At 51.4% G+C, this 10864-nt stretch overlaps 1 protein-coding gene across 1 annotated transcript; it reads right to left on the bottom strand.

Annotated features, from left to right (window-relative positions):
* Nucleotides 1–4824: 4824 nt before the first annotated feature.
* On the bottom strand, nucleotides 4825–5654 carry NKX1-2 (NK1 homeobox 2). The gene is made up of 2 exons (XM_027855942.1): nucleotides 5650–5654; nucleotides 4825–5605 (listed from the first exon to the last, which is right to left on the bottom strand). The coding sequence occupies exons 1-2, from the start codon at nucleotides 5652–5654 to the stop codon at nucleotides 4825–4827; spliced, it is 786 nt and encodes a 261-aa protein (XP_027711743.1).
* Between the last annotated feature and the right edge of the window lie 5210 nt (nucleotides 5655–10864).

Below are 10864 nucleotides of genomic sequence, written 5' to 3'. Positions count from 1 at the left end.
CATTGTATCCTCCTGGTAGAATGTAAACTCTTTGAGGGCAAGGATTATTTCCTTTTCTACTCTGTAGAGTACAGTGAGTTGTTTTTCAGTCATGTCCAACTCTTTGTGACCCCAGGTGGGGTTTTCTTGGCAAAGACACTGGAGGGGTTTGCTATTTCATTCTCCCCTTCATTTTACAAATAAGGAACTTAGGCAAACAGGGTTAAGTGACTTGCTTAGCATCACACAGCTAGTAAGCATCTGAGGCCAGAGTTGAACTCATGATGAGTTTTCCTGGCTCCAGGCCCAGCAGCTCTATCCACTTCTCCACCTAGCTGTCCCAGGTCAGGGCAGTGAGTAGGAGAAAACATATTTGGGTCCTCTTGTCAATATAAAAATTGATTTTTTTAAAGCCTTGATAACAGTGAACCACAATTAAACAAAAAATAATTATAAAATCCAATTTATTTAGATAAACACACCAAGAAAATTGCTCTTTAGGGAGAGTGGAAAGTCAGTAGACACTTCAAAACATCATGAAACCAAAAGAGACAGCAGAACAGACCTCTGCAAAAACCTAAGGCATACACGAGGCAAATGATCTGAATGAACCCAGGTCACAGAGTCCAGGGATAATTAAGTCTTTCCCATTTTCTCAGCTCCTACTACCACCACCACCAACACCACCACAGTCAAACCTCTTTTCATTTTGATATGTGCAATATTTAGGATGAAATATTTCCGAAAAGTCTTATTCTGTTTCTAACTTTAAGCAGAAACTTAAAATTGAGTTTCTGTTTAAGCCTCATTCTGGGCTCTCTGCACACCTAAAACTATGTATTTCCTTCCTATCTGAATTTTGCCTTGAGTGACCCTCACCCCCTGCTGACAATTTAGGAGAGGACAGTGGCTGAACTGGAGGCAAATATACACATAGAAGAGATCAAAGACTCCTGGAATATCAAAGAAACTGAGCCAGAAAATCCCCTTCCCTCCCCCCCAGCCTGTTAGGCACCTCCCTCATCTGCTATAGGCTGGATATGGGGCCACAATGGTTTAAGAATGTTTCAATGACTAAAATGTTCTGCTACAGCTCATTTGACATCACAGATATAGTGATATGAGCATTTTAATTGGCTGTTAGGAGAGGGAAGCTCTCTGCTATTCCTAAGAACAGAAGGTTCAGAATCTAAATGGCAGTGACCTGCATGTCAGCAAATACAAATATTGTCTTTCTTAGAGGTAGTCCTGGGAAGGGACAGTCTCTCATTTGGCAAAAATAATATAATAAATAAATGAATGAATGAAACTCCAACAGGGCTTCATTCATTCATTCTACTGCTCTGCTTTCTAGTAGTCAAAGAATAAATACTTAAAGATAGCAGTGCAGCAGCTTCTCCTTAGGAACAATGTGCTTATCACTGGTGGGATTGGTCAGTGAAATAGAAGCAAGGGGGAAATTGGGAGCCACCAGACAAACTAAAGGAGTGGTCCAGACACGGTGACAATCAAATAAAGTGAAATTACAGCAGGACTTTTGGTAGTATGGGAACCCCCTTTAAACCCACCTAGAACTTAGCCTGAGAGAGTCGCTTGAGGCTCAATGTGATTTGTCAGACAGAGAACAAAGACCAAAGGTGGGATCTGAACTCAGATCCAGCACTCATCCTATCCATTGTGACCCTACCTACAGGGGAATCTGCTTGTAGGTTAATCAAAAGAACCCTAAATTTGAAATGAGAAGACCTGGATTCTGAGTCCCAACTCTACTATTGACTGCCAGTGGCATCTATCTGAGCTTCACCTTTCCTACCTTTGAAGTGGGGATAAACTTATTAAAAGCTTAAATTGCACTAAACTTTTGGGACACCCTGTTGATTATCTCCACTTTAACCTGTCTACATCTTGTTTGTCCACAGTTCCTTAGATGTTGTCTCCCTCATTAGACTGTAAACTCCTTGAGAGCAGGAACTGTCCTTGCATTTCTTTGTATCCCCAGTGCTTAGCACAGAGCCTGGCACACAGTAGGTACTTAATTAATACTTATTGACCAACATTCATTGGCTACTCCACCAGGTGTTCGAGGATCAAATGAAAGCAGATCAGAGGGCTGTAGGACTGGACAGAATGAACAGTATCTGTCATCTAGTTCAACCCCCTCATTTTACAGTAGAAGAAACTGAGGCTTAGAGAGAGGAAGGGACTTGGTGGCGAGCTCCCAGGTAGGAAGAGGCACAACAGGGGCTCAAAATCCAGGTTTGCTGACTCCCGCCTAGCCCTCTTCCCCCTGCACCTTCTTGCCTCCGTACTAGTAATGCACAGAGTGTACTCTCACCATATAAATGCAAGCTGTCAAGGAGCCCTGGAAGAAATCCGAGGCTGTGAAGTTTATCCTTCCAAACTTTCATTTACAGCAATTTACAATCTCATTTGTGGAAAGAAACTTCAGAAGGGATATTTAGAAAGGGATCTTTACAGCAGCACTTGTTAAAAAAGAAAAAAGATAAATAAAAAAGTTACATTTCATGTCAAAATACAAACATGCTTTTAACTTCAAAAATAGCTTTTTAAACAGATGGGCAATTTTTTTTTTTTGAAGCCCACTTACTGCCTTACTATGCCACCATCAGGGATGTGATGCATTTATTAGTTATGAGGTCATAGGACCATAGACCTAGAACTGAAAAAGATCTTAGAGGCCATGATGATTACTTCTGGAGCGCTCATCTGTCAAAACCCTCCAATAATCACCATGGACATTTTTATAGCAGCACCTGAAAATTCGCAAAGCCTTTAAATCAATCATCTTATCTGGGCCTCACAGCAATCCTGTGAGGTGTGTCTCCAGATATTGTTAATCCCATTTGACAGACAATGAAACTGAGGCTAATGGGGGCAAAGTGATTGGCCCAAAGACAGAAAGCTAAGTAAATGTCCAAGATCTTTCCTGAATCCGATTCCAGCTGCCTCTAGACGTGCTGATCAAAATAGTAATACTCACAGGGCATTATGGAGCTCAAATGAGAGTCTCATATTTTAGACCTGAAAGGGATGGATAGTCAGTCCACTAAGGACTTCACTTGAGGACACATAAATACTTCGTTAGTTTCCCTGCACTCCTTTCTATTTGGAACCATGCCCTAAATGCTTCTCCCAGAAGCTGGTGCATAATATGACCTAAATAGAACTATGGCTACTCTAAATGACTGATGTAGATTCAGTCTACAGGCAGAGTTTAGGACAGACATTTGGGAGGGGATGATCCTGGTTTTTCCAAAGGAGTTGGGGACTAAACGTGGAGCTAGAAGAAAAAAAAAACCCACAGAGGGTTGGGGATGCTTTCACAAGGAATAACCAAAATTTCCCTTTCATAAATTGATTGTTATGTGGTCTATATTGTACTAAGATACCCTTCTTTTTGCCCTGCCAGCAAGAGCTTTCCAAGAGTTTCACGGGGTGTTTGACTTTCCTGGCATGTGTTGGCCAATATACAGATGCAAGTGTGAAACCTAATGCGATGAAGCAGCACAAAGAGCCCTTCTTCCCACAGAGTTTTGGGACTAAGAGAAGGGTCCTTGGGGTGCTAGGCTATGGAGCTGGAAGAGAGCTTGGTGGCCTCTAGTTCACACAAATTGGAGCTGGAAGGGATGTCTGAAATCCTCTCCTTCTCTGAGAAATGAGAAAATTGAGGCCCCGAGAGGAAAAGGGAAGGTACCCAAGGTCTACCAGGGATGAAGGAACAGAGCAGGGTCTCAAACCCAGGTCTTCTGACTCCCAAACCAGGGTCCTACTCTACTCGCTCCTGCCTCTTCTCCTCCAAAGAGCTTGATTCTAGAGGGGTAAGATAGCACCCCTTCCCTTGGCCAGAATCCAAGAAAGGGGAAGGGGAGTTAGATCATCTCTACCAATCAGTCCAGCTGGAAAAGTCTGGGATTTTAGCGGACAGAAGACAACTAACTCTGGGAGCTTGAAGGAGGCATCAGAGCACTAAGGGAAAAATGCCAGCTTGGGAGGCAGGAGTCTGGGTTCCTACTCCAGCCCAGCTACCCTGGGTAAGTCCCTTCCCTTCTCTGTTAAATAAAGAGATCAGACTAGATTAGAGCTTCTCAATCTGCCATGCGGGAGCTCGTGACTTTGGGGAATTGTATTTCAATACAATCAGTTTGTTTTGTAGTCCAGCTATTTTAGTTTATTCATTTAAAAGCACGATTCTGAAAAGACTCCACAGGCTTCACCAGACTGCCTGGCCAAGGGTCCAGGACCCACCTGAAAGGGCAAGAACCTCTGAGCTAGACGGCGTCTCACATGCTTTCCAGGTCTAACCGTCTCTGGTGCCAGGAGCCAATCTCCTTCCCTAGCGTTGTAAAGAAGACACTCTGGTGTGTAAGGAGAGACACTCCAGGCTGGTCTGAATGCTGTCTCGCCCAGAGGGTGGCTTCCAACTCAAGGATTCTGTGAAACAGTTGCCCCTATCTGCAGAGAAAGAATGGAGTACCCGGGGCAGAGGTGGAAGGATCTCAGACCTGGTTCATCTTTAACCCGCTTTCTCTTGCGAGATCTTTCCCTGGACCTCAGTGTCTTCATCTAAAACAAGAGGGCTGGACTGTAAGGTCCCTGGGGCTCCCTTTAACGTTCTAAAGACCAATAATCCTTAGGGCAGAAAGGACCCAGAAGTTCGGGTCCCCAGGCTCCCGCAGTTTTGTAGGAGTCTAGGACAGGCGGGACCGCCCCGCGTGGGACGCGACGCCCCTTCGTGGACGGTCGGAATATCACCACCACAAAGGAGCACCCGAAGGCGCTGGTGAAGCGGAGGCCCCCCGAGGCCCGTCTGGAGGAGGAGGTCGCTTAGAGGTGTGGGGCATAGAAAGGGCTCATGTAGGTGGAGCCAAGGAAGGGGGCAAAGGGGCCCCCGGCCGCGGCCGCTGTCAGGGGAAAGGATGCGGCCGCCGGGAAGAGGACGTTGGCCGAGGAATAGGGAGGGAACGTCTGGAAGTGGAGGGCGCTGGGGCCCGGGGGGCTGGGGCTGCGGCCCGGCGCCTGGACAGAGGCTCCCGGGGCTCCCGCGGCTCCCGCTGGGGCGGGCAGCGCGGCCGGCCCGTCGGCGCCGGGGTTCTGTTTCTTCCACTTGGTGCGGCGGTTCTGGAACCAAATCTTCACCTGCGTCTCGGTGAGGCTGAGCGCCAGCGCCAGGTTGAGTCGCTCGCAGACGGACAGGTAGCGCGTGGCCCTGAACTTGTTCTCCAGGGCCACTAGCTGCTCGTAGGTGAAGGCGGTGCGTGCCCGGCGGGGCTTAGCGCAGCCGCTGCCCTCGGGCGGCCGCCGGCGCTTCAGGGGCCGCGGTGACTGGGAGCCCTCGGGGCCCGGGGCCGGGGCCGAGCCCCCTCCGCCGCTGCTGTCCGAGCCCCCTCCGCCCTCTGGAGTCTCCGGCCCAGAGGGACCCCGACGCCTTCGGCGCAGCCGCCGCCCCTGCCGTCCGAGCCCCTGCCCTCGAAGCCCCGGCACTTCCTCAGCCTCTGCCTTCTCTCCATCTTCACCCTCCTCGTCCTCCTCGACCCCGTCTTCCTCCTCGTAGTCTTCCTCCTCCTCTTCCTCCTCCACTGAGCAGTCCAGGACGCACGCTGCTGCGCTGTCTAAGGGGGAGAAGCAAGCCTGGCTAGCGGGGACGCGGGCCGCATGCGGTATAGACCCGCATCGTCACACTAGCCGCGCCAGGCTCCGACCTACTTCCGCCGCCTCCCATTACTAGGGACGTCCTGCCCAACGCTCTCGGTCCCGAGTCCCTGCTCTCTCCAACGCCCCTGCCCCCTAAGCCACCCTCCGTGGCCACGGAAGCCCAGACAAGCCTCCAGTTGAGCGGTGACTACACGGTTAGACAGCAGCCAGTCCAAACTCCTCGTTTTACAGATGGGGAAACCCGGCCCCAGACCCGTCCACGGGATCCAGAACTGGAAGCGGGCTTCATGGCTAGGCAAGTCACTTAACCCCTCCTGAGCCTCAGTTTCCTCATCTGTAAAATGATAGGCGTTAGACTAGATAGCTTCCTTAGGGAGTTATGATCCTGTGTCACCCGAAGTCATCCAGTTAGCCCCCCCCACACACACCTTACTGATCATGCTGTCCACCCCACTCCTTTTACAGGGGACGAGACTGAGGCCCAGAGAGAATCGACACTTACATTTTGCTGCCTCTAGTGAAGTTGAATCTGGGACAGCTTAAACTTTATCCCTTGCCATATTGTAGGAGTATCCCCCAGTCTTTCCTCCCAAAGAGTACTATACCCCATCAATAAAGGCCACTCAGCCTGTGGGTAAAGGTATTTGGGGGGCAAAATTATTAGGGAGAGACAATTTGGGGGCGAGGGTAAGGGGAGATCTTATTACAAAAAGACATTGAGATGTCAGATGCTCTCAAGTGTTATGTCTCCCAAGTCCCGAGGAGACGATTTTGGTCTGTGACCAGTATAGATTTGGAAGCAATTAAAAAAAAAGAAGTTATTAAGATCCCCTCCTTTTAAAAAGCGAAATTCCCCCTCTCCCATCTTCTCTCTCCTGCTGTGTTAATAGAGTTTCAGATTTGTGAGGGGCCAGATCGATAGATGTCATCTATTAAAGGTAAGTTTTAATCGAGGAATATTAGGATCAGACAAGGAAAGGGGTTTGAAGTGCGCACCTGCAAGCTGTGGGAAGGAGATATGCGGGAGGCAGTAATAGAATATCGATCAATGGGGGGCAGGGCGCTCAGGTCCCCTCTGAGGGGCGACCTGAACAATTACTGGGCCCGGCCCGGCTGTCCCAAGCCCAATCTCCCTTGGCCAAAAGCACCCAGAGCCCCAGACAATTATGGCTCAGCTTTGGGTCTGCCCATGTCTCGTGGGTGGGGAGCTTGGGGGCTTGAGCTGCCCACCCCACCTTTCCCCTTTCCTTTCCTAGACTGGGCTCTCTTCCCCCCCTGCACTCCTGGGCTTCTCTGAGTGGCCACCTCTTTCTGGGGGAAAGATGTCTGTTCACCCGCACCCACTCATCTATTCCTAAAATGATGGTAGCAGGAAATTCCTTCCTCCTCCCTATCTGTGGTGGGAAAAGGAAAAAGGAGGGGGTCCAAAGGAAAGGATTCCCCCAAAGCAGTGAATGGCTCTGTGTTCTCGATCTGGGTCGAGGAAGTTGGCCGAGAAACTCTGATACAAGACAGTACCAGAAGTGAACTCACTCTATCTCGATCTCCATCCCTCTTCGCACAACTGAGCTGGGCAGAGAATCACTGGCTTGCCTGGCAAGTGTACCCATCTCCAGATGTGGCTCAGGCAGCACGATCAGGGCCCGGCAACCTGACGGCTTTGGTGGGATGGAGAGGAATGGATACCTTGGGCCAAATGCTTGTCCCTTCCCTCCGCATATGGTCACCCTTCCTTTTTTCCTGACCTGACTCGATCTTGCATAGAGGTAGACAATCCACCCCCTCCTCTTCTCCAAACGCAATCTGTCCCTCCCTCTGTGTCCTGATGTTTCTGGGTAGGGGGGAGACACCTGTCCGGGACAACCCAAGTGGCAGGTGAAAAGTTGGAGCCACTTGGAGCCCCAGCCACCCTCAGCCACCCCTTAGCTCCCGGGCACAGGCAGGTAGGAAAGGAAAGAGCAGCCGTGGGCCTATGGCCACCGGAGCGCAAGACATCCTTACCGGAGATCTCGGCCTCCCTCCGTCCGCCGGGCTCTGTCTCGGCAGACTCCGCCTGCCCCAAACTTTTCTCTTGCTCCCGGGAGGCGCAGAGGCCTCCCCTGGCCACCGGGCCCTTTCTCCTGTTGAATTTCTGCGGGTCCAGGATGTCTAGGATGGAGAAGGAGATCTTGTGGTGGCCAGGGGCCACTTTGGCCCCGCTGTTCTGACATGCCAGCATTCCCGTCCTTGGGGAGATGCCCACCGAACTGGGCAGCCTCTGGCGGGGGACTCACGCGGGGAAGGTACCGGGTAGTTTGGGGCGGGAGATCCGTTGGGTTGTCTTGAAGCGGGCGCTTCTGGGCGGACTGGAGGAATGGATGCACAGAGACAGCGTCCCCCGGAGGGGCGGACCGACTGATGGACTGATGGATGCGGGACCAGCAGCACGCCTAGGGGCCGCGCTGCCTAGAGAGTGAGGTTGGGGCTCCCGGAGGGTCCTACACCGAGTGGCAGCGCCGCTGATCTCCAGGAGGAGGAGGGGGTGAGGAACGTGGAGGAGGGGGACTGTAGAGTGAAAAGGCTTGGGGGGAGGGGAAGGCGAGGGGCTGCGCAGCTATTGGCACTCGCTCAGCTCTGGGGTCTCCAGCCACGTGGAGAGGGATGGAGGGCGGGGGCAAGGGGTGGCACAGGAAGAAGGACCGAGCAGAGGGCTGGCTTTCGAAGGGTCGTTAAGCAAAGCCTCCTTCCCAGTGGCCAGTGCCCCTGGCGCGCAGCTGCTTGTGATCTGGACCAGAGGCTCCCGGCTTCTTTGACAAGTAAAGCTTTTTCTCAGCTGCTGAGGGTGCTGGTGATTGGGGGATGGGGGGGGTTGTCATATGAGTTCCATCCCCCAACAGCCAATTTCTCACGATTCTTTTTCTTCTTTCGCGCTAAGGTGCGTCGACCAGCTTCATTCCAAGAGCTCTTAGGCAGATTCTAGGCGCCTACCTCCGATGGAGCAAACCGCAGCTTTCTTCCTCACCGAGGTGGAGATTGTCTTCTCTGGGATCTGGAAAAGACGCCGCCAGGAGGAGGAAATCGACCCAGGCTAGTCTCGGATTCCCAGCTGTCTACAACTCCCTTCTGTCGACTCCCATATTCAGAGGCCAACTCTCTTGGTCCAGTGGCTCTCAGACTCAAAGGGTACCAAAGCCACCCTGCCCTTTGAACCCCCAGCCCACCTCCCAGATGCTTAAGAATTCTGGGGATAGCACCGATTAACCGGAGGAGGGGGTGACATTGATGCAGGGGATGGGGAATGTATTTCTAATGATCTCTGAGGCATTCTGATGCAGCTGGCTGATCTTGGATGCTGGAAGACCAGGGTTCTAATTTCTCCTCGGACTCTTAGTAGCTGTGCGACCCTGGGCACATCACTTCACATCACTGAGACTCATCTGTAAAAATGAATGGGCTGACCACTGGCCTCTGAGCTCCCTTCTAACTCCAAATCTAGGAACCTGACACGGATGTCTGACATGACCTGTTCAAATCTCGTGGGGCATGGACGATTGGCTTGGTTCGGTTTTGTTCCCAATCTGTGATTTCATCTATGTAGTGAGCGCGGTCCCTTGGAGCGGGTGGGTGGCTTACAGTCTTAGAGAGTGCCTGCTAAGAGAAGAGGATCAGTGGCTAGTCCAGGGTCACTCAACCACTATGCTTCCCAGGCGGGACTTGAACCCCAGGGTAGCTTAATGTTCAAGGCAAGAGCAGCGGAAATGGCCACTACTGTGATCATTCCCCACACTGGAGGAGCCCGTCTCCCCAGGTTGGGACTCCAGGCTTAGTCAATTGCAGCAGGGGGCGGGGCATTGGGCTGAGGAGGCAGCAGGTGGAGGCTTTGAAGTCAATGGAAATTCTAGACCCTCCCTTCGTCCTAGACCCGCTTCCCCCTGCCTAGAAAGGCTTTGCTCTAGTCGGGATTTCAGGCCAGAGAGTGGATAGTGAAAAGAGGAGGCCGACCTGCCTCTCCAACTGTCACTGGGAGGCACTACCCTAAACCTTTGTATTGTCCAGGTCAGAAGCAGCCCCAGGCAGTGGTCCCAGAGGCCCATACCGTGGTTCCGCGCCCCCACCCCCCACCCCCCGCCCCCATCCTGGTGCTAGGCAGGCTTTCCGCAGCCCCCTGGGGCTGCAGCACAATGCCTTGGCAATTAGGATTATCAGAGCAGGTAAGGCAGAGGAAGAGGAGGAGCAGCCCGCTCATTCCAGGCCCCATCTGTGTTGGAAAAGGAACCTTTCCAGGGGGTCTCTCTTTAGCCTTTCACATTCAAAGCCTCCCTTCTCCACCCCTGGGCTGCCTGGGTATTCATTATAGGCTTGAAAGTCCTTGCCGACCACTCCACAGTTTCCATAGAATTCCAGCTCTAAGGAATGGGGCCTCCTCCCTGCCTCTGGAAAGGTGCAGGAGCTTTCCTTGGCCTGACCCAGGGACCCAGGGACCCAGGGAAAGAATTAGGGAGTGAAAAAAGAAAGGAAAAGAGGGAGGGAGAAAGGAAGGAAGAAAACAAATATAAACAAGAATTCATTAAGCATCTCAGAAACCCTCTCAGTTTACAGTTGAGGAAACTGAGGCAGGCAGAGGTTAAGTGATTTGCCCAGGGTTGAACAGCCAATGAGTGTCTGAGGCCATATTTGAACTCACATCTTCCTGACTCCAGGCCCAGAACCTCTAGAAAGGGAAAGAGCCCTGCTAGGGATGGAGATGCCTCCTATTAGGAGCGAAGAATATGAATCCATAGAGCGAAGGGAAATAAACAGAGGGAGCAGGTGCACTGTTTGGTTCCTAACTTTCTCTCCTCATCAACTTTTTCTCTGTTTCCCCCTTCCTTCCTTTGATTAGAGCTTCTCCAATCCTTTATGCATTCAATTCAATTCAATTCAATTCGACAAACACTCATTAAAGCGGTCCAAGGAGAACTAAAAAGGGAAGTGGAGTGTGGGGTGCGTAGACCACTTGGAAAGAAGGCAAGATGCAAGCCAGTGTTGTTGCTAGGTGTTTTCCTTTGTTGTGGGGAAAACACAGCTTGGGGGTGGAGACTGGGACAGCAAAACAAAGTAATAAATATGTAAAACAAACCAAAGCAAACTGGCATTAAAGGCCGTGCGCTCCCGACGCTCTTTCATTTGGATGTCCCTTCAGGGACACTGAGCGGGTCCCACAGATGCCTGCCCATCCTCAGGACTCCGTCTG

The sequence above is a fragment of the Vombatus ursinus genome, unplaced genomic scaffold (assembly GCF_900497805.2).
Source record: "Vombatus ursinus unplaced genomic scaffold, bare-nosed wombat genome assembly UNPS02011353.1, whole genome shotgun sequence".
NCBI lineage: Eukaryota > Metazoa > Chordata > Mammalia > Diprotodontia > Vombatidae > Vombatus > Vombatus ursinus.
Note: the sequence above shows the minus strand (reverse complement) of the source record. Positions and strands in the feature narration are given on the sequence as shown.